Genomic DNA, 23,111 nt, shown 5'->3' on the forward strand with positions numbered 1-23,111 from the left:
TGGGTTTTACCCTGAGATCTAACACCATTAGTGAAAACAGCCTCTATGGGAGCAGATTAACTACGTAATGTAATGAGAGAGGAGGAGAGGAAGGAAAAGCAGAAACAAACAGTGGACGATATAAGAATCAAGCCATCAGAGGGCAATAACATCACGCTGAAAGGGGTTTTCTCTCCATCCTAGACTCTCCGTGGCCTGTTCCCCATGATGCCACTGAGCTCCAGAAGATCTGTTATCACAGAGTTATCTCATGCAGCACTTCTCCCCTGGTGGACAGCCATGTGGTTCAGAGGGCAGTCTTTTCAAATATTGTCAAATATTGTCAAATATTTCATGCAATCCAGCCTGGAGGAAACATCTGCACATGTTGCATCTGAGTTGTAAAATTATTTGACGCTCCACTAACCCATATTTTCTATAAGAAGCAAAAATAAATGTGCAGAAACGCAGAGTGAAAAGTGACAGTGCAGTGTCTAAAGGTTTTCTATTGTTTTAAGTCTGTAATAAACCAAAAAACTATGAGGTCAAAAAAAAAGAGAAGTTAACAACCACAGTCTGGTAACGTTTCATCCAGTTCATCCAACACACGCTTACAGCTCGTGTACTCTAAAAACACAAAAAGACTAGTATTTAGAAAACTAACTTAAGTACAAAAGAAACTCCACATAAAAATGTAAAACAATATGGATGAAAGGAATAAACAGAGGAGGCGAAAGGGCACACAGAATCTCCCCTGAGACAGTCTGGGAGTGGGAGTGGGAGTGGGAGAGTGTGTGTGTGTGTGTGTGTGTGTGTGTGTGTGTGCGTGTGTGTGTGTGTGTGTGTGTGCGCGCGCAGGTGCGGGTACATGAACTGCTCTAGCCATGCAATGCACAGATAAAGGAGAGCGCAATTCAGCACTACCAGTGCCGTTGATAAATGATCCGACTTTTGTTTTAGTGACAGGGAAGAATTTGGAGGGTCGCACGACTGCTCAGAATAATGCTGCCCTTGTCTATTTGTCTGCAAACCAAGCATTACTAAGCTCATATTGGGAAACAGTTACCCTTGAAACAGAGCACAGCAAAAACAGTCATCTGGCTAATTCCAACACTGAGGACTGCTGCTTTTCTTCAGGCACTTAAAGGAAACCAAAGCAGCGTCATTACGCATCACAGTCCTATCAAATCCTCCTTAGACAGAGCTGACGTCAATGAAAAAAAACCCTCTGTTATACGCAGGAAGTGAGTTTAATGAGCAACACAGAGTATGTGTGCAGCACAGTGTGAACAGCACCAGAACACAGGAGTGGAGGTAGGTGAATAATGTGATGAGTAATGAGTGAATGAATGAATTGGGGTATAAAAGGGGATAAATGGGAGAGTGAATGCAGGAGAAGGAGAGAAGTGAAGAAGTGAGAGCACTACTTCACTTTATTGCCCAGTCTCTTACATCCTGTACTGATCGATACTGAAGCACTAAAGGAGATGAGCGACTGGGCCAATTGTGCATGTGTGTGTGTGTGTGTGTGTGTGTGTGTGTGTGTGTGTGTGTGTGTGTAGATGTATATATTTAAAAATAGTATACCTATTTGGGGTTGGGGTGTCTCGCCATGCTGGGGGCTTTCAAATGAATGCGGTAATAAAACAGAAAGAAATCTTGGATAAAATTGGATAAATTCATCCAGACAAAGAGTCAAATGTGAGATGGGACCAAAAACTTCTGTTAAATCTTATTAACCAGATAAAGACAAAGCAAACAGAAGAGCCAGCAACAGGGTAAACACATGGATATGGAGAATTAAAGAGAAACACAGGCAGAGTGTGTGAGAGATGAAGGTAGGCTTACTGCATGCTTTACAGCTTTCTTAATTCAACACCTGCTACTATTAATGGAGTTAATGTTGAGATAATATCTATTTTCTGGTGGCGGGGGCTGAAATACTGCAGGCGATACACCTCCCTTTCAAACTGCCGCTCAGCACTAAATCACCAACCACGTTGACTGAAACCAGGTAAGAGCTCGGGATGCTGGGTAAGGAGAACCTCGCTGAATGTGGGCCTGGGAGCAGGGGACGTACAGAGGGCGAGACAGGTTGACAGGGTTTAGTTGGATGTGTTAGTCCACAATGTAAAGGCCCTGTGTGTTTATTTCATTCTGTCCACTGAGCTGAGCTGTAGTGGAGGGACTCGCCAGGTTTTGGGTTAGTCTCTGTGTGGTCCACCTTCTGCTAAAATCCCGAAACAAACAAACGAACAAACAACAAGATGAATGCTGCAACATAACAGCTTCTCTAATGGTTTCTTTAGCTGGAAAATACAAAGCCTCAAGCTGGTTTTATTCTGGAGCCTATAAATGCTACAACTCTATCGTGTCACTTGTATTCAAGTCGGTAATATGCAGTTATTAAAAATGAAATTTAAAAACACATTCACGTTAACGTCACACAAGAAAAACACTGCCATTTGGAAACCTTTCACTGGGAACCTCGTGTGCAAGGATGGACCTGGTGTTTGTTAAGGTGTGGGGGCCTGAGTGAGGGGGGGTCAGGTCTGAGCAGGCACAGAGATAAGAGCTGAGAACATATGAGGCATCAGTGGGTATGATAGGCCAAAGATGAAGAGCAGCACTCAGTAGTTAAGAGCAGAGAATATGAGCTCATGCTCTACTCAATAGCCTCAAACTGATAAAAGTGGAGGGTCTTTGGAGTTAAACAGATAGATAAGCACAAGAAAGATAGAGGATGAGTGGGTGAGGGGGGTGATCCACGATCCCTGGGGACCCGACATGTCCCCCCCTCGCTCCCTATCTCTTTCCTCACTTCTACACACTTGGTGATATTTCACAAGTTGTCACGGGGCTCAAATTGAAAATCCCTTGATGAATCAATATTTACTGCAGCAGCTAAATGAATAGTAATAAGTCACCAGAGGCTGAGTCCAGCCACAGTCCAGGTCTCTGAGTCTCACCAAATCTGGATTACACAAATGAACCACCCATCACCAGTGGGGGCACGGGGGCGCGCACACACACACACAAACAACCTTAAAAACACACACGCACACACACTGATTTAATTATAAACTGTTACCCAATAATGTATTTAACATTTACATATTGTTGTTTTGTCATGTTCTTACAAACTAAACTACTTTGGGTTTGAGCTATTGTTTGAACAAAGAACTATTTTCATGTCACCCCAGGAGTGTAGGAACATCTTATAATATTCTTCACCAGTCCCTGATTTTTATTACAGTAAGAAATCAGTTGTTAAGCCAAAATAATATATCAACAGATGTATCGAGACTAAAAATACTGCTCAGCTGCAGCCACACAATTCTTTTTTTTTTTTACCAATAAAACAGTGCAGAGACCAGACAGACCTGCACACAAGCCAGTTTTAAACTTGTGCAGTTCAATGTGTGTTTTAACAGTTTAGTCAGTGTCATTTGTTAATTCCCTACACATTAACAGATCCGACCACAACAACCCTACAGAGCGTCTGTATCAAAGTTCAAACCATTTGTAGCTGCTGCAGGAAAAAAAACACTCTGAGCTACTTGCTTAGTAAATGCTGCTGTAGTGTCAAGTGATAATCTCATAAATGAAGCATTAATTTCACATCCAGCAGTCAATAATGACCTTCTCATAAACATCAATTAACCCTACGATCAAAAATGTCATATCGCACAGAAAAGCTCAGCTAAACGTGTCTTCGTGCACAGCTAAGTCATATAAGGTCCCTTTATTTCCAGAGTGGTGCAGAAATGATTTGCTGATTAGAGGATCAGCACAACAAAGCTTTTAAATTATTGATGATGAATAAATGCCAAATATTCTCTGGCTCCAGATTCAAGTGTCAGGCTTTCTGCTAATATTCAGTTTTGTTTTTGACATGCTGAGCTGCTGGAAACTGTAATAAACACGTCACTGTTCCATGACATTTAACAGATAAAAAATAATCAACACATTGTGAATACACTTATTGGCTACAGTCCTGTTCAAGCCTATTTTACTGTGAAATCCAAGGGGGTTTTCCAGAGGGGGTGAAAATTAGATAAATGAAGGGTGTGTGTGCTGTAATGATATTAAGAAGCAGACCCGCCCCCCCCCCCCCCGTCTGTCTCTGACCTGGGTGAGAAGCTTTTCCTGCTGCTGTAAATTAATGTGAGGAGCACACTGGTGTAAATGGTTTATTCTCTGGGTTATCTACTGTGTAAAAATGAGCACCATAAATTTCCAACCCCTTCTCCTCATGCTACACATGATGGTGACATAAAAGACAGGGCGCCGCTCTGCACTGAACGATATTGGCCACCGAGACCGGCAGGACACGTGTGTGCATGAGTCTTCGTTAACAGGTTACTGTATTAGGCATCGGCTCACCTGGCAGACTGGATCCTCTTAGCTCTCCAGGAGAGAGCAGGGTTGTAATGGAGGGTGTGTGCGGTGCTGCAGCCCGGTCGGGTCACCATCTTATAGCGTGTCCTGAACACCCTCTGGGAGGCGGGGCTACGGTGCGAGGAAGAGGTGGGACCTGGGGACAGCAATGTGGATGGGTCAGTGTCAGAACCTGGTCACAGACCAAAACCAAAGTGACATCCATTCAGTGTGAGAACAAACGCACACATATACTTCATTTCGAATGCATAAATCTGTGCATACACACACACACACACACATAAGTTTGTCTGAGGACTCTGGCAGGTGTGCTCTTTAATAAGCTTCACATATAAAAATGAGGGAATAACAAAGGCAGAATTTTTATGAGCCTAATAAATCATATCCTCTGTCTCTTTCCTCGGTGCCTTCATCCCTCCTGCCCGGCTTCCCTCCCTCGTTCTCACTTTAAGTCTCATTCGTTATATCATTTTACAGATCCATCAGAGAGGAGGCGTGAGAGAGATCGGGATAGAAAAAAAGAAGACTAAGAGTTTTTATTTATATATTTATTTGTTTGGCTGTGTATCCATCATGTTGTTTTATGATGGCCTGGCCTGGCTGACACACTTGTGCAAAGAATAGAATTTGCATTGTGGATCGTGTAAGTTCCTGTTCATACCAATTTACCAAGATCAGCAAAGACGACACCAGACAGGAGCCTCTGTACGGACGAAGTCTGTGTCAAACTGTCCAACTTCTGCGCCCCTGTGTTAAAAGGTTGCATTAGATTTGGCATGTATGAAAAAAATAAATAAATAAAAAAAACGTGTGTGTATCACAAACTGACGTTTTCTTTCCCTGCCACAGTTACTTGTCCCTCCCATCCTATAAAACTGAACCTGACAGGCAGAGCAGCACCATAGTACACGGTGTGTGTGTGTGTCAAAGAATGTGGACGATGTCAAATTTATTAAATTTTTCCTATTAGTATTATTATACTCCTCCAAATTGAGCATTAAGACAAGCAGATCGGTTGTAAACACTAGGAGTGTTGATCAAGTGTCCGATTTACTTGGTTATTAAAAACCGGTTAAAGATAAGAGTCAAACAAACCATAAACATCTCTGTCAAACTTTCACAGATGTCAATTGAAAGTCATGAGGAATGCTGCCTTTCGTGAATTACTTTGCCACAAGCTCCACGGCCCTTCAGGAAACTGTAAAACCGCCCACTAACGTAGCCTGAAGACCAACATTTAACGCAACAAAGAACAGTTGCTCAGGATAGTCAATTACATTATTCCACCCAAAAAGTGTCATTATGTGCACCACGCCCCCCCCCCCACTACCAATCATTCACCGCAGAGGTCACTGACAGCGCTCCGTCTATCTAATGAGTTAAGAAAAAAAGCGTGAAGAGGGATAACAAATGGGTTTATTCTCCCGGTGAAGAGCTCATTTTCAATCACCTCTTTCACAAGTCTTTAATTTCCAATTGTCAGGATTGTAGCCATTTTAATTAGTGTCCAATAACAAACCGTGACCATGAGGGCTGCGTTGAAAAACAATAAAATGATTCGATTTCCATGTCTACACATTCCACCTTTTCTCCCCACTCCTCCCCCTGAGGCGCAGTTTCATTTATCAGCCAGGATGCAGCTCTGGATCAGCTGGAGAATTCATCTCAGACAAACATTTACTGTTGAACAAATCACTGCGAGCTGGAGAGCCGCCGAAATACTGACTGCACTCTTAGGGCACACAAACACACACACACCGTGAACACGTATATGTGCACACATGTGCATAGGGTTCAATTCAGGGCTTCATTCTATGTTAAAACATTCCTCTACCATTCTGACTACGTGTAACACATTAATGTGAAGACAACTGCAGAAAACCAAAGAAACAACTGGTCTGCTTAGTACTTTCACTAAAGCTGACTTAGGCTTAAGTAACAAACTAAACAATGGTTTATTATTTAAATACAGCTGCTCTTGTTAACTTGTTGCTTATTGATGCTATGATTATATACCCTTAGAGCCATTTCTCTGCTGTACATATTTAGTAGAACACAATATTTTTAAAGAGTGAAACCAGTAAGACTGGACCTGTTACTCATATTTCAATAAAGTTTCAGTAACTGGTTGATGAACTGTTTACAAATTGTCTGATCACCTGAAAGCTTGTGATTCTTATTTGAGTAGTTAGTGATGTCACTGTATTACCAGATGTCAGATATCTGTTTATGTGCCCTTGTGTCATCGGGGAAACATCATTCCTCCTTGTAGTGGAAGAAATAAGTAGTAAGTAAGTGAGTAATAAAAGTAGTCAGCAACAGTCCAGTCATGTATTAATATCAGAATAAATATATTGATATTAATATTGTCCAGCCCTAGACCTGGTGGCTTATCAGGAGTTATGAAAGAGAGACCAGGGGAAAAAGACAGAATGAGAGAGAGAGAGCATGAGAGTATACTGCATGGACGCAGGTAGAGTGGACGTTTATATAGGATTAGTTGCCTGGCTTGAAGTCGCTTTTTCTCCCACAATCCATCTGTATTGCAGTCAGAGCTATTTGGACTCCCTGGCAGATGAAAAATAGGGCTTGTCAAAGGTGCTGCCACGATTCCCACCCTGCAACCACTTAGACTCCCCCTCCCCCAGCCCTAACCTGTTCCTCAATCTGCCTCTAAAGACTTGTCCCAACCATCATGACACCCAGCACATGCATGACACTGCCACACACAGATGTTCCACCTTGGCAGCTGTTTAATAACACCTATGGTGACCTGTGCTGTTGGCGTGTATCCCTCGCTTCATGTGTGTCAGCAGGAATGGATGGACGGCAGCGTTCTGATTGTAAACCACCGCAGGTTGTGTTGGTTGAGTGGCTCTTGGAGCAATGGGGTCTCAATCTTCTCCTATAGAGCCATGACCAATGAGCATGTGAACACACACAAACGTACTTACTCACACACATACACCTGGGGTCTCAATCTTCGCTTAATAGACCTTTGACAGTGGCCTGCCTTACAGTGTGGGGGGGGGGGGGGGGAGTGAGCGAAGTGGTGCCCTGTGCTGTGAAGACACTGTTTGCAGACGCATGCAGCTCACACAACGTCCATCCATCTCCCACTGACTCGCTTCTGTGAATCCACACATAATCTACTCCTGTGGCTCCGCACTGCACTCATTGCTGCTTCTGCAAGTGGCCTGCCTTCCAGTCACAGGGTCACATTAACATATCTTGTCACCTACATCAACCGTTATCTGTCCGAGCAGGTTTTGAGTTTACTGCTGCAGATTTCAGAGACTGGCATTTTTCTGAGAGTTTACAACAGGGATGATTGAAATTCCTTTGTGACACACAGAGAGGGCTGCTAAACACATCACTCGTTATTTTAGCTTCATTAGCCGCACTAGACTGATCTTTTACCATATTTTTTCTAAAGCTTACACATTATGCTGAAAGGTTCCTGTGCCCCGTCTTTACAGGCACCTTCCATACAATTGATTTCACTGCGTTTCACACAATGAGGAATATACAGATTTTAAAAATCTCGCAAAATGACAGCAGTGTTATCTGATCAGCAGTATGTTGGGGGAAAAAAAGCTCTATGTATCTTTGGTCACAGCATTTAAAAAATACAAATATTTTAAAAGTACAGCACTATGTTTCTGATTATGATAGATAATTCACAGAAATTCGTTTTTGACTTTTTTTATTTTTCTTCAGCGTGTGTCCATGTCAGGGTGTGCTGGTTCTCTCTTTTCCTCATCTATTCTTACTTCCCAAAAAAGATAAATAATATAAAATGATTCATATAATCTGGAAAAAAATGTCAGATTAATTCCAGTGTGATTGTCCCACTTACCGCTGGGCTTTTTTAAAGCAATGTAAGCACTAAAGAAGTCAGTAATGATACTATGAATGGATGTAATTTCCATTTACCTCAGTTGTGATGGGCTGGATGCAGAAATCTGATGGATATTTCTAAATGTGGAAAATGAAGCCACAAAGATCTGCCTGACGACAGACCATGTTTTTTCCCTGATTTCAGCTCTCTGTACTATGACAGGTCTGACCTTCTCCTGTCGACTGAAGTATCCACTCAGAACCTGTGACAAATCACTGATGTAGATCCTGCTTCATCGTCTTTAAGACACAGACGTAGCATCACATAAGTGGATCTGGGAGTGTTAAACTAGAGTCACATTCCTAAGATGACTGAGCCTCTTCTCAGTCATGTGGACAAGACTTTAAATAAAACTGTCTGCTTCTTCAGAGCTTTGATACTTCCATGCTCTCTATCCTCAGCCCTCTGACTGGGGGTACTGACAGGCCACTGCACCACACCTCCCTTCCTCCATCCTCTTAGGGATGCCCCCAGCGGTCTCCCCATCCATACCTGACGACCAATTCCAGGGAACAGCGGTCCCCCTCCGTGGGACACCCGATGGATAATAAATCTTATTATTGACAGCGCCTGTTCTCCCTGCCATCCCACTTGCTCGTCCCCTGGGGCTCATCTTCTGACTCCCACTGCTCCGGTGCTCTGGCAGAAGACAGCGGTGCCATGCTAACATCAGACTTAACAAGGAAGTTACCACAATTTAATAACCCGCCATAAGCCACAGTGGTTATGATAATATGATCTCAGCGTGTTTGACAGCCAGTGATACTTTCTGCCCAGAGATGTCACCAGAGTCTGATGCCCCACCCTGTCAACAGAGAACTGCATTCCAAGGTCTTAAAAATACAGCATCCTGTAACTAATCGGAGTACAGCTCATACGCAAAGAACAACTAGAAGGAACGCGCCTGAGGATATTATTACCATTTATTGCTGGAACCATCTGTCTGTAATGATTCTTAAGCCCTCTTTATACAGAGATCGCGACAAACTGCGGCTGTATTGATCCTTCTTCAGGCAGTTGGTTTGATTTAATCTGAAGTCAAAAAGGTTTGCAAACTGCCACCCCTGTGGTTATTTTACACAAATGCTGGGATCCTGGAATTACAGCTGTGAACACACGCACTGAAAAACCAAAGCATAGTAGTTCACATCGGCACACTGGAGGGTCAACACTGACGCCGTACACTAGTGCTGTGACTTTTTATACAGAACAGTGGGCCAGAAAACTGATTTGTGTTTTGAATGGGCTGTGTAAGTTTAGAGTGGACCTCATTTTCCAACATAAGGTTTTCCATTACACATTTGACACAAAATTTAAGATAAAAAACATAAATACTAATGATGGAGCTTATATGTTTGTGTGGTTTGAATCCTTTAAGTCCCGAGGCCCAACAAAGAACAAGCTAAAATCTCATGGGAAACCTGCATTCACATGACAAATAGCCTCAAACATTTATTTTTATTTACTAATGCCAAATTAAACTTGACAAATATTTTAGTAATGAAACATTTAAAAAATAATAATCATCAAGAATTAATTATGAAGCAACCCACCCATTGAAACCAATCAGGTCACAGCATTAAAGCTTAATGGAACTGAAAAGAGGGAAACATGACATCTCAGCATTTTGCAGAACTCAAACGAGGTTCTCACAGAATACTGCAGAACGCCATTTGGGAACCACTGCTTTAAGTAATACTGAGCACAGAGTCCTTCTGCAGACTAAAAACAGAACTGCCTTCAGAGAAGTGGTGCTACTGCAAATGTGATGACAGAAAGATGGGCTAACATTAGTCAATAGTTCCTCAGTTCTATACCGTGTCATGACCAAATTAACACTTGCCTGCAAGTTAAGAGGCCAGCGAACAAACAGCCCAATATTTATAGAAAGTTTTTCTGTAAGAGGGAACTGCAGTGGTCTTTTTAGAGAGATACTTAGAAGCTCCATTAGTGTGCATGCGGGTGAAGAGTGGGGTTGACATGGACTGACAGCCTGATGGCTGTGTGGGGCCACATACTGACACGGGAGGCCCCTGGTGCATGCCATCAGCAGACACTGAGCCAGTGTGGTGGTGATGGCAGTGCAGAGGAGTGTTCAGGGAGACAGCATGTGTTTTGGGAGGGTGGTGGCAAATGGGGGTAGGGGATTGGTTTTGAGAGCTACTGGCTTGTGGCCTCGTCCATCATCACAGTGAGGCCATAAACTGTAACATATGCCAGCTGACCTGAGGAAGTAATGTTCTACCAGCACTTTCTGAAAAAGTGATATGATAGCTGTGTTTTAAATACTGATCTCCACAGAAAACGATTAATTTTCTATACAATAACGCTATGACCATGTGTGATGAGTACTAAGATTGTATCACTACATTATGGATCTATAGTTTCCAACACTATAATCTTAATCACAGACAATCTCCAAACATTAAGAGCATAATCCATGTCTAAGTATTTTTCCAAATACTGAATAATATGTAAGGAAACTTGACAACATCCTTGATGAATAATTAAATGACAATAGCGTGCTTTTTCCAGAGTAGCTATATGCTCCTGTAGCCATAAAGAACATCAATAACGTAAATAAGACATGATGAAAACACATTTCTTGTGAACTCCACCTTAACCCTGACCCCGACAGTTGACAAACACTGTGGCTCTGATCAGGACTCGTCCGGCTGTGGTTTAACATGAACAGTTTGTCTGCCCCATGTGTGTCACACACGGTGTCATGTCTGGTCAAGGAGATGACTGTGGCTGTCAATCAGCAGATCCCATTAGCCACATCCAGGGGAAGAGCCTTTGTCCACTTAAGGACTGCCATTATTACATACATTATATGTGCATCTGTTTGTGAGTGCACTGGCAGGTGTGTGTATGTGCACTTGTTGGAGAGAATTTTAGTGTGTGGAACCTGAAGGTCAAGTGAGTGTATCCCTAAAGGCATCAAGCCTCCACAAGGAATGTGAACTTCTGTTCCAAACAACACATCAACATCCCAGAGCAAGTGCAAAGGCTGTGAGTGATGGAAGAGAACAAATTATAATCTCATATCTAGAGTGGGAACATCTTAGGATGCCCAGGTGCAGCTGATATTGTGGTGCTGCGGAGAGGGATGGTAGGATTAACTTCCTGAACCTGCTGCCTCCGCAACCCAACTCTGGACGAAAATGGATGGACTTTCATTTATTTTCTCAGCAGCAGGGACCAAAACACTGATCAGGAATAGGAGAAGGAGGTATGCAGCTAAAACCTGAGATGTCCAAGAAGAAATCCTGCTCCAGAGCGCAGCGACCTGCGGCTGGGGCAGCTGTTCACCTTTCAAAGCAGAAGAGGCCTCAGAACAAGTTTCTGCCTGTCCCTGAGGGGCCAAACCAAAACCAGACTTAAACCCCATAGAAAAATGGTGGAGAAACCTCAAGATTGACATAAATGACTCAAATCCAGGTTTGCACAGGTTATAGAAGACCAGAAGCTATAGCTTCTAATCTGAAGCTGCAGCTCCCCTCAGCGAGATTTAGAAGACGTTTCAGCTTATTAGCTGTTTACTGCCAATTATATGTTTACTGTTGTCGTTCATTCTTAACACTCTTGTAGTGTTGCTTTCGGCTGTAGCAGGCAGCTGGTTTCAAAGGCACCACCTGCTCAGCAGCAAACAGAATTAGCCGAGCATTTAGCAGTTAGGAAGCCAAGTATTTCTCTCAGAAGGTAAAAATAAAAACAGAGCTAAAGGAGCGTAAATAACCAATACAAATAAATTACAACACCGTTCACAGCCTGTTTCCACAACAATTTACCATTGCAGGGTTACAAACCAAATTAAGAGACCTTATCCAAAATGTGCATCCAATTATTAAAACAGAATAGTGGCTAATTAATCATCATCTATGTTTTTCTATTTTAATTCATAAATTTTAATATTAATTTCAGCCTTAAAATCCAGTTGTGGCTGAACTGTATTGTGTGTCCTAGACCACCTGCCACCAAACCCCTGCAAGCACCCAGAAATCCTCTGGGCCCCTCATGTCTTGGCTCACAGCATCCTTTCACCAGGACAGAAGTAGCTGACGTGTTCCCTACAGTATGTTCATATCTGATGGTATTTCATCATACTGAGTGATGGGTCGAAGACACATGCAAGCCCCTGCAGTGCTGTACGAACACACACACACACACACACACACACACACACACACACACACACACACACACACACACACACACACACACACACACACACACACACACACACACACACACACACACACACACACACACACACACGGCAGTGGTGTAGATTTAAACCAGGGATGAGGTTCTGGTTGCAGATGCCAGGGTGTTGTGCATCCATTAGGCTGCTGATTCTTTTAGGCCAGCGAATGATGGACTCTAGTCAGACACCAGCCCTCAGCGTCAGTTTCAGCCAGTGAGTGAGAAACAACGAGGTGATGAACACGCCCATTGGGAGACACACAACTATCACGAAACTGACAGAAGGCTAAGAGCGTGGGCTGGGCAGGGGGGTGGAAGAACGAGACTACTTACAAGCTGTATTTAGGTGGTCTTTACACTCGACTGTGAGCAGAGGCATATCTTTAGGTTCAGCTTAAATACAGCTTCACTCCATCAGCATCGGGGAACAAAAACATTGGCAATGGTTTGGCATTTAGCTGCCAAGGCATCAACATCATTTCCCCTTCCTTTCTTTAATCTTCAGTTAAAGGTTATTCAGTTATCTGATTAACTGATAGACATAAAATTAACGAGCCAGACCGATAATATCTAATCTGTCAATTATTAAGCAGCAACGCAAAAATTCAGAAGGTCCTCAATTTTGAGAATTGCTGATTTCATCTGTCTTGGAGTGAAGTGAACATCTTTGGGTTCTGAAGTGCTGGTTCAACAAAAAAAAAAAAAAAAAACAACAGTTTTGGCCCTGGGAAATTATGCACAATTACTTTCACTATTTTCCTCATGGGGGGGCCTGGACAGTGAAGTTTCTTGTTGGCAGGTGGGAGACTAGAGCAAATGTCGGTAAGAAAACAAAGCGGTGAAAGAATGGTAATGCTTTACTGAATTGGACAATAAGGCTGAGTGCTCCCTACGCAGCCACATGAGCAGCCAGAAAAATAGGACAGTATCTGTGACAGCAATGATGTCACGGATAACTAAAAACAGCTGGATTATTCAACCTCAAAAAATAATTTGAGGTTTACTCCCTAATACAGAGTGTAGACTTTCAGATAACCATTGGCAAGGACAGTAATATTTGATCTGAGGGGGCCTGCTGGAATAACTCCTGCTGGAATAACTGCTCAACTTATGTCTCATGGTTCACTCTGGCCTTGGGCCATGGTCAACTCAGTAACAGGGCACGACACTGGACATGGTACTGCAGGTGAAAAGTGATGGTCTGGGGGCTAAAGGTCAGGAGGGAGAGAGGGGGAGGGCTACATGATGAGTGACAGTCCAGCGTCTTGTTGACTTAGGCACCGGGTTTAGTGAGAGCAGGGGACCAAGGGGCTTCCACTCTCCTCTTTCTGATCCTTCAGAAGATCAGCAGTTGCTTTGAGCAGGCCAGGATCCAAACAAGCACCTAGACTACCACCTTTCTCTTCTTCTTCAACCCTTCTCCAGGTCACACTAGTCTGAGTTATGTCCCCTTCCCCTATTAAGCCTTGTTACTCCATGTTTACGCATGTGCCCTTAGCTCTATTTGCCCTTGTAATATACAACATCCTCACCCACGGCCCGTTATTCCATGGTGGCATTCTGGGTGCAGCTGCCAGGCCCTAATTGGTCCCACTGGGCCAGGGCAGTGCTGGCAGCAGCCCACTAAAATGCTGATCACAACCAGGAGCAGCGGGCATCTGCTCAGAGCGGACACCACTGCTGAACCACTGGCTCAGTCTGCTCACAAACACAAACGCATATGTAGTATTAAAGGTCCTTCAAAGTCACGTAGCAGCTGAAATCCTCAGCTCAGGAACATTAAGAGGAGAATAACAACAGTCTGAACTTTCACTATAAAAAGTCACAACAGAATTTGCTGTTCTAGACTAAGCTCACAGGATACAACATCACTTATCTCGGCAGAATGACGAACCTGCAGGTATCTGACTGGAAACATCCGTATCAATACATGTGTAAAAACGTGAAATCTATGTTCGATATAGTTTAGTCAGAGTTCTCATTTTCAAAAGTTTTTGCCTCGTTTTCATTTGAAAGGATGTCGTTGAGGAACCTATCTGGTGGAACGATGTAGAAAACGATATTTCATTTATGTTAAACTTTATTTTCAGGTAGCACATGCAGCAGTGTTGTCCATTGTGTTTCCTCAACTGATACCTACAATAACTATAATAATAAGCAGCTCCTATCAAGAAGAATATTAAAAGTAAGCTAAGTAACATTTTCCAGACTAAATTGTCAACTTATACAGCGAAGCAACTTATATATGTTAACTTACTGTCATTTGGCTGAATAGTCAGTTGTGCTTTCAGCCTGTTGCTGTGAAAATATGACAAACTACGACTGTGACTTTGAGGATAAACCACCAACATGGATCCTCTCACTCAGTGACTGCAGCTCTAAGGTTCTGGGGCAACCAATATTAGAAATAGGTCAGAAACGTAAAATGTAACTTAACAGGAATAGTCAGTACATTCATTACACAATTCCTATTACTTTGATAATTCAACATTTTGCTAAAGAGTATGTCCAAATTCATTAAAGAGAGAACGCACAAGGCTCCATTGGAGACAGATACATGAGGAAATAGCAGCATGGTAATGCTCTCCAAAATAGACCTAGTACAGTGAACTTCAAGTACACAAGCTAAACTGCAAGCGAGCAGATATGCTATAAAGGATCAGATGCATGCATGCACAGATGCTTACATGCAGGCACAGGATGTCTGCTGTAAACAGGAGCCGTTACCAAAAGAAACTAATCTAATGTTTCTGGACAAGAACAAAGACAAAAACAGGACACGAGCAGTTGATGCCTTGATTTCACAATATGACCTTTTAGCTTCATTGGGGTATAACCCTGATAGAAATATAGAAGATAACTTTAGAATCTCTTAATGCTTATCAGATGATTCCTATTAATCAAGGCAAGCTAAATACTTCCCACCTAATTACTTTATTAATTTATTATTTAGTATATTAGCTCATCTTTACATTGACAGATTTGTAGCTGTGTGTTTTGTGTGTATGTCAGTTATATTGCTGGGGATGTAGACTTGTTTATTGATCTTCTGCTTTTTATGTTTATTCTTCTTCAGAATTTCAGATTTTGATGTTTAAATATTCCCAGTCTGGTCTAAATGGTTTCCATCTGGTAAACACTGTACCTAAAGCCCTGTTTTGTGTGGACATAATCACAATAAAAATAAACAAACACAACATTAACTTGTGATTATCTTCATTTCCCACCTCTGTCCTGACTAATTCACCCCACTTTTAAATTTCTGTGTTTGGAGTTTATATTATTAATGTTGTTCATTGGCCAATCAGTCCAGCATTACTGTCATCGAACAAGACAATCGATGATATCAGCGTGTGTCTCCACAGAGACAGAGTGAGGTATTTAACAGCTAAGCCCCCCAAAGACAGGATACAAATTAACCCCACACACCACAGTCACGCACACACAGAAGCCCTCTGGACAGGAGACAAATTAACCACTTCCCACAGAGCAATTCACAAGGGAGCAGGGGACAGTAAACGGCAAATGATCAATATCACCTTCTTCACAAGAACCCACACAGTTTTAGCCCCACACGCAGAAACATGCAACAAAAAAAGCACAAGCATTTTAAGCCCAAATGTGCAGTTTGATTCTGAAAGCTCCTCTGTGATAGACAAAGTCTTTGTGGTCCCGATGCTCTTGTCCCCACTGGACAAGCAGCTTTCCTCCCCTTTTACTTCTCTTCAACTCTGAAGCCACAATGACAGGAGACAAACTAGCCATTTCCCCAGAGCAACTCACCAGGGACAGCAGAAAATGAACTGCCCCAGATCAATACTGTACTCTCTCTCTCTCTCTCTCTCTCACAGTCACTCTCTGCTGTCCTCTATACATAACAGACGTGTAGCCCACCATGAAGAAGATCACTTCAGGTTTGAGTCCAAATTTCAGGGGGGGAAACCAAAATCAGTGTGTTTGCATGAATTAACTACCAAAGTGTTAACCGTTGTAAAGACCCACACCTCCACACCTCCACCTGCATATTATATGTACATATACATTCTTGAGACAGTCTGGTTATTTGTCATACTCTGGTTAAGGTGAACCTCTACATGCTGCTTTAACTGAAACTTAATATCCCTGCTGCCATGAATAAACCAGTTTAGTTGGTAAAACACCCACAGATAAACTGAGTCACCCACAAAAGAACAGAAGTTAAAACAATGAAAATCCAGCAGTCAGAGTGCTGGTAGCATTTTCATCATGCTCTGCCCAATTATTACTTTCTGAAATGTGCCACATATGTGTGTGTAATACTGTAAACTTGTGATGTGTGTTTGCAGAGTGTAAATTAAATTTGCTTCTTATCACTATTTTGAATCCGGTGCTGGTTTTGTCATGCTGTCACATGTTTGTCTGTGTCTGCTTTGTGTATTACAGTAGTGGCTAAACGTGCTGGTTATTCCTCTCATCTCGAGTCAGACGTCAACACTTCTACTCTGGTAGTTTGGCTCTTCTTAGTTTGTTCAGATTTTATTGTGGACTGCACAGATTCAGGGCACCCTGCACCCAGACGCAGCATAGCAGCCCCAGCTGAGCCTGCAAAATACTCAAAACAAACAAAAAAAAACAGAAACACACACACACGATTCTCGATCTGTTCAATCTGGGGTCAGTGTTTTTTTCCTCATGAGTCCGTCCAGGGGAGGTCAGCTGCCCTAGATTCCCATGGACCTTAAAGTTTTTGCTTCATGACGCTTTACTGTGAACACACTTGGCGAGCATTTCCTTCTTAACTTACACAGACATCTTTCTTTTCCCTTGTCTATGTTCAGTGCGGTGCACAAAATCATACCAAACAGGACAAAGAACCTTTCTCATTTTAACTGCCTAAATGACTGTTTGTCTTCAATCTTATATCTAATTATTTATCACCTCCATTCATTATTTTTTTCAAGCCGCGTAAAAATAACTTTGCAGAATAAACAATTTCCTGCAAGGGATTAATAAAGTGCTGAAGGAAAAATTTAGATCTTTTCACAGTTTGCTTTATTCTGTGAAACCCCAAAGGCTGCAGGTATTTATGATAACAGAGCTTTTAATTTCCACATATTTCCAGCAGAACAGATAAGTGTAAAAGTATCTACACTTTTAGCCACATGTTTATGCTGGCTTTCCGTTTGCTGCTTTAGCACTGTTTGAATTCTTTTCCTGCTAGAATATACTTTCTGTTTTATGTTTTTTGACATGTTAATGTCAATTAATGCGAATTGTTCCAGAAATCAGTTGGACTAAAACAGCCCCGCTGGCAAACATTCATTAATAAATAAATAAATAAATAAATAAATAAATACTCCTTGGTCAACATCTTCCAAAAATTAATAAAGTTAAGTGTCATACTGAAGTCTGAAAAAGGCTGTTAAGGTTGCCAGTGGTATTAGATGCAGAGGCAAATGCACCTTTCTGGAAAGATGTGCGTCCATAAGTGCCAAATAAACCTCAGTCTTAATTTTGCATTAAACTGGTTGCAGCCCAGTCGTGAACAAGACAACGGTTCACTAGTTGCTCAGGTTGCTGAGCCAGCAGTGAGCATGTGCAGAGCCCCCTCTGCAGCTCACTGGCAGGAGTGCAACAGCAGTATCTGCAGGTGCACGTATGCAACCACGTGCGTGTGTGTGTGCGTGTGTGTGTGTGCGTGTGTGTGTGTGTGTGTGTGAATCCTGAAGCTGGCTGTACATTCTGACCTACTCACAGGTGAGTATAAATAGTACTGACCCCCGATTCTGTGTTTTTCTGCCAAGTGCTTGCTGGTTCAAGAAGACATGATTGAGTCGAGACCAACAGCCTTTTCTGACCAATCAGCATTGCCTCCTGCAGTTTACTGTCAGCCAGTGTGTAACCACCGTCAAACCATTAGCACTGCTGGCAGACTAGCTGATAACCAACCACCCAACAGGCTTTAGCTTAGGAACAGACCAACTATTCATCAAGAGATGACCAAATATCACATTTACTATTACTCATTTTGTCCAACTATATAGTTCTGAAACAATAATTTCATTATAATGGATCAAAAAATTTGAAACAAAATATCCAGACATTTCATCTTAAACAACCTCAGTAACAGAAAATAACTTATATGTTTGGAAATCGTAGTGAGTGCTGCTTCTCTCTGGCTTGGGTCATTACACATTCAACATCTTTGGGTTGTGGACATTAGTCGGACAAAAACAAGCAGCTGGGAGACCTTGTTTTACAGGAAAACACAAAGTGGCACTTTTAACCACCATTTTCTCACGATTTAGTGATTACAGGTCCTACTGCTATGAAATACAATTAACATATGAGCTAACAAGTGTTGAATTCTCACATTTATTCAAGAATAATGTTTTCTAAACTATAATGGATACTTTGGTCCCTCCTCTGGCATGTGCATCAATTAAAACTGCTTAAGAAGAAGAAGAAGAAGTACTTTAAGTACTTTATTAATCCCCAAGGGGAAATTCAGTTGTTACAGCAGTTATTAAATTTGAGATTATTTAAATTATATTGATTAATAGTCATTCATAAAGTAATTAATAAAGTAATTAATTATTTATTGGGGGGGGGTGCATGTGTGTGTGTGCCTTATTGTTTATATTGAGGAATTATAAATAATAAAATGGTTTTCAGAGACAGAAACCAATACTGTGCATAGTTCAAACAACTGTCATGGTCACAGTGCTCCGTTGTGAGATGAATTTGGTTAAACACAAAATTTACACCACCAAAGATGATGTTATTAAAATCATAGCCTGAGCTCATCACCCATTGCTGCTAACTCCCCTTTGCCACCTGTGCCAAACGGGCTGGCACAAACACAGCTGCAAACCACCACAGCTCCCAGCACCAAAGTTACCATAACATAATGGTTACGCTTCCTCCGTCACAAATGCCAACACTGCTCCTGCCAAGTCGGTGACAGTCCCGTCAAAGCCACAGTGCCGCATAAATCATTCAAGCAGTTTCAACAGAGGGCAGGAGGAAGTGAGCTACTTAATGCTGTGATCACTACACGTGCACTGGATACACACAGATAAACACAAACACTCTTCCCTCAACCACACACAGGGTTGAGGACTCAATTACTCTGCATCTGTTCAGAGTAAATCTCACTAATTAAATAGGTTAAGCATTAATTATTCAACCAGAGAGAGAGAGAGAGAGAGACTGTTGACAAGGGATGAGAGTACTGAAGGAGCATGGGAAGGGGGTGATGGAGGGAAATTCAGTGTTCTTCTTGGGCTATAAAACAGCCCACACCCAGCGTGGCTGATCAATACAGCGCTGTTGGAATTAGCAGTTATCTTAAAGCCCTTTAACAAGAGCATACTAACTGACAAACACAAACAATCATCCATTATTAAATAACAAAACATAACCAATGTCCTGCAGAGGAGGGGAGGAGAAGTTTTAGCAGCACCGCACTCTCAGGGGTTGATTCTCAGATCGGGAAACATATGATCTCAGGTGTTTTGCAACAACACACAGCAGGTCAACCAGTAAGACGATCCGACGACACATTACAAGAAAACAGTGTAAACAGGTTATCTAAAAGTAAAACGATGGCAACATAAATCGTGTGTTTGCTTACAATATAAAAACTAGCTACATATTCCTCCATGTCTCTATGGAGGAATATGTTGTATATTCCTTACAATATTATTCGTAATGGTGAACTCAAAGCCACAAAAGATAGAAAGCAAAGAGTGGAGACAGGGGGGGGAAGGAGGTTCTTCAATGGATGGAAAGAGAGCGCCGGAGACCACTGCGGAAGATAGCAGGGGGTCACTTAATAACCCAACAAGACCAGAATAGACTTTGGGGGGTTCGGATGTCCAGGCCGGAATGGCTGAAATGAAAAGTTAGAAAGGCTGTGAAGAAAATAAATAAATAAAACTTGGCGTGTGAGCCTGGACTTGGAGCCTGGCCCAGAGGTTTGGGTGGACAGCCAGGTGGAGCAGGTGGGACTGGGAGAACATAAGACTGAAAGGGAAGTCAGAAAGATGGAGACTGACACAAAGACAGAGATATAAAAAAATTAACAGCTTGCAATCATAAAACCTGAGAAGAAGAAGAGAGGATCATCTCACATGGCCACGCAAAACACACTAACATCATGGAAATATGGGCCTTGGCCCCTACCTGGGTCCAGGAGCCAAATCATCAATGAGGGAATATGTTTAAGCCCACTGGACAGGGAGAAAAATGTGGAGTGGGGACAAACTACCAAATGTGGCTGCAGATACAAGTTATGAAAGTAGGATAACTAAAGCTAGAAGGTACTGAAAATAACCTGCATGATGCACGTGTATATGTGTGGTTAGTGTGGCCCAGCAACACGTTTTCTGCCTGAAGATCCCAACCCCAACCGAGCACCAACAGGGTCAACAAAGTCGACAGTTTGGGACAATCACATTAAAGATGTTCTTCTGGTAGGGATGTCCCGATCCAATCTCAAAGATCTGTATCCGGGCCGAGCAACGCGTTCTTCGAATATCTAAACACAAGCAGCTTAAATAAGAAGACGTCATTAAAGTAAGGTGTACCTGAGACCACACCCTGCTGTGATGCAGCTTCCCACTACAGTGCAATACTGTACATCACTGCTGCACCACCAGCAGGAAAAGCACATTTTAACTAGTGGTTTAAATGTGCAAGCGGGTCAGGATTCAATTGCTTTTTAACGGCTAAATTACAATTAGGTGATACAAGAATTTCTGAACTAAAGTGTCATTGTGCTATTAAGAGTTTTTGACTCCTGTTTCATATGCCTGTGTAGTGAATGTCTCTATTTGCTTGATCATCATTTCCAAATTACTAAGTACTGTTTTTTTAAGAAGTTTCTCCCTGTGCAAATACCTTCTGAAATTGCATAATCATCAGCACATTACCAATAACTAGATACTCGGCCAAAATATAGTGATGTCTGAAGCCTTTAATGAGAGATGCCTTTGCTGTATAACAGTTTTTAAACTTCTTTGGGTACCTCATCTCTCTACCCAGCACTTCTGAAGAAATACTTTAAAAAGTACAAGTAGAGAGAGAGAGAATCTGATTTTTCTTTACTTCGCCTAAAAACAGAAAATGTTACTGAGAAGCACCAACGGTGAATATGGTGATGGAGGAATCAGACGTCAAAAATCAAAATATTCCTGGTTACAAGACAATGTTCCTAATTTTGGACAAAAAAGAAATTAAATTTTACATTAATCCAACTCAAATCAATTTCAACTTCGGCTGTGTAAACCTAATACAGAGGTCCCACAGTCAGCGCCATGAAACTAAGATTGCATTAGGTGATTAAACTGTATAGTACAATTTATTCACCACCTATGACAGGACCCTGAAATCATAAAAATTCTCCCATGCCCCGTGCCCAGATAGGCCTGTCCTGGCCATAACGACCAACCAGTACCAACCCCCCTCCCCTCAGTCTCATTCAGACACATAACCCCTGCTCTTCCATGTGTCCATGCCCGTGTGTGGGACATGATTACCATGCCGAGCACTCCTCAGACTCTTGGCTCGTCTTCCCACGTAAACGGCAAACCACCAATGATTATTATGGTAACACGTCAGTGTGTGCAGACATATGGAGGAGAGCTGCGGGGGATTGGGTTACTGTCATAGAGTCGGTGGTACAGCCGGGTGAGGGGCTGGGCAGATATACCAGCATGCTCTCCAGCTGACAAAAGGTGAAGATTTATGGAGCAGCCCCTAATGGCCCCTGACTTTCCCCTCCCTGATACCAGAACAGACTTGCTTCACGTAGCACAAGACCAAATCCACACTGGACCGACACACAGTCATTAATAAAATAAGACAAACAGCTCAAGAACGAATAGAGTTCAGACTTGGCTGCGTGACTGTTGAGTGTAGTGTATTTTTAACATGACAGAGTCATAAGGTAACTTCTACAGGACTATTCAAGTGATTTTGCAGGTTTTGATCATTTACTACAAATTATACTGCAGTATATTGCAGTTTTCAGTGAAGGTGTCCCACCTCGGTAGAGATAACTTGTGCCTCAGCTACACTCAGAGGAAGTTATTTTTATAAATTACAAAAGTTCTGGTTTATTAAATTTACCACCTCCACCAACCAGTTTCCATATGTCCATTTTCTGTGGACGTGGAAATAATCAAAACATGAACATAGTGTAACTACAGACGCATGTTCCTCTTTAAATAGTGGAAAGTCAGATTATTGAACCTCTAATCCAGCAAATCCATTTACCAATAAGTGACATTCAGATTGCCAGCCATGTGTTCTTAAATAATTAGTCCTGTTAGGTTTCTGATTTATTCGGACAGCCTGGCACATGGGCCACTCCTCTGGATACCAAGAAAACATTTACCTCCTTAACTGGGAAGGAGTCACAGTCATCCCAGGCTAAAGTTTCTGGACTCAATAGTATTGATTACACTTTTCAACACATGCTGCTCGTCCCCCGTCACAGATGCACACGATAACATATCTCATGACAGCACAAAGCATTCAGTTCATTGAAAAAAAACAAAAAACGATTTAGTGATATGAACAAAACACTTAGAAACATCCACAACATTAACTATTCTCACAGAAAATTGTGGAGAAA

General features: G+C 42.1%; 1 protein-coding gene across 13 annotated transcripts in view; it reads right to left on the reverse strand.

Annotated features, from left to right (window-relative positions):
• zc3h3 (zinc finger CCCH-type containing 3) overlaps positions 1 to 23,111 on the reverse strand; it is a 121,314-nt gene that overhangs the window by 89,970 nt on the left and 8,233 nt on the right. For all 13 annotated transcript variants that reach the window (XR_003296576.1, XR_003296579.1, XR_003296580.1 and 10 more), the window contains exon 4: positions 4,366 to 4,516. Coding sequence is in view for 2 of the 13 variants with exons in the window: in XM_026323296.1 (XP_026179081.1) it covers positions 4,366 to 4,516 (151 nt within the window). In the remaining 11 variants the exon portion in view is untranslated. The remainder of the gene's footprint in view (positions 1 to 4,365; positions 4,517 to 23,111) is intronic.

The sequence above is a fragment of the Mastacembelus armatus genome, chromosome 4 (assembly GCF_900324485.2).
Source record: "Mastacembelus armatus chromosome 4, fMasArm1.2, whole genome shotgun sequence".
In the NCBI taxonomy this organism is placed as follows: Eukaryota; Metazoa; Chordata; class Actinopteri; order Synbranchiformes; family Mastacembelidae; genus Mastacembelus; species Mastacembelus armatus.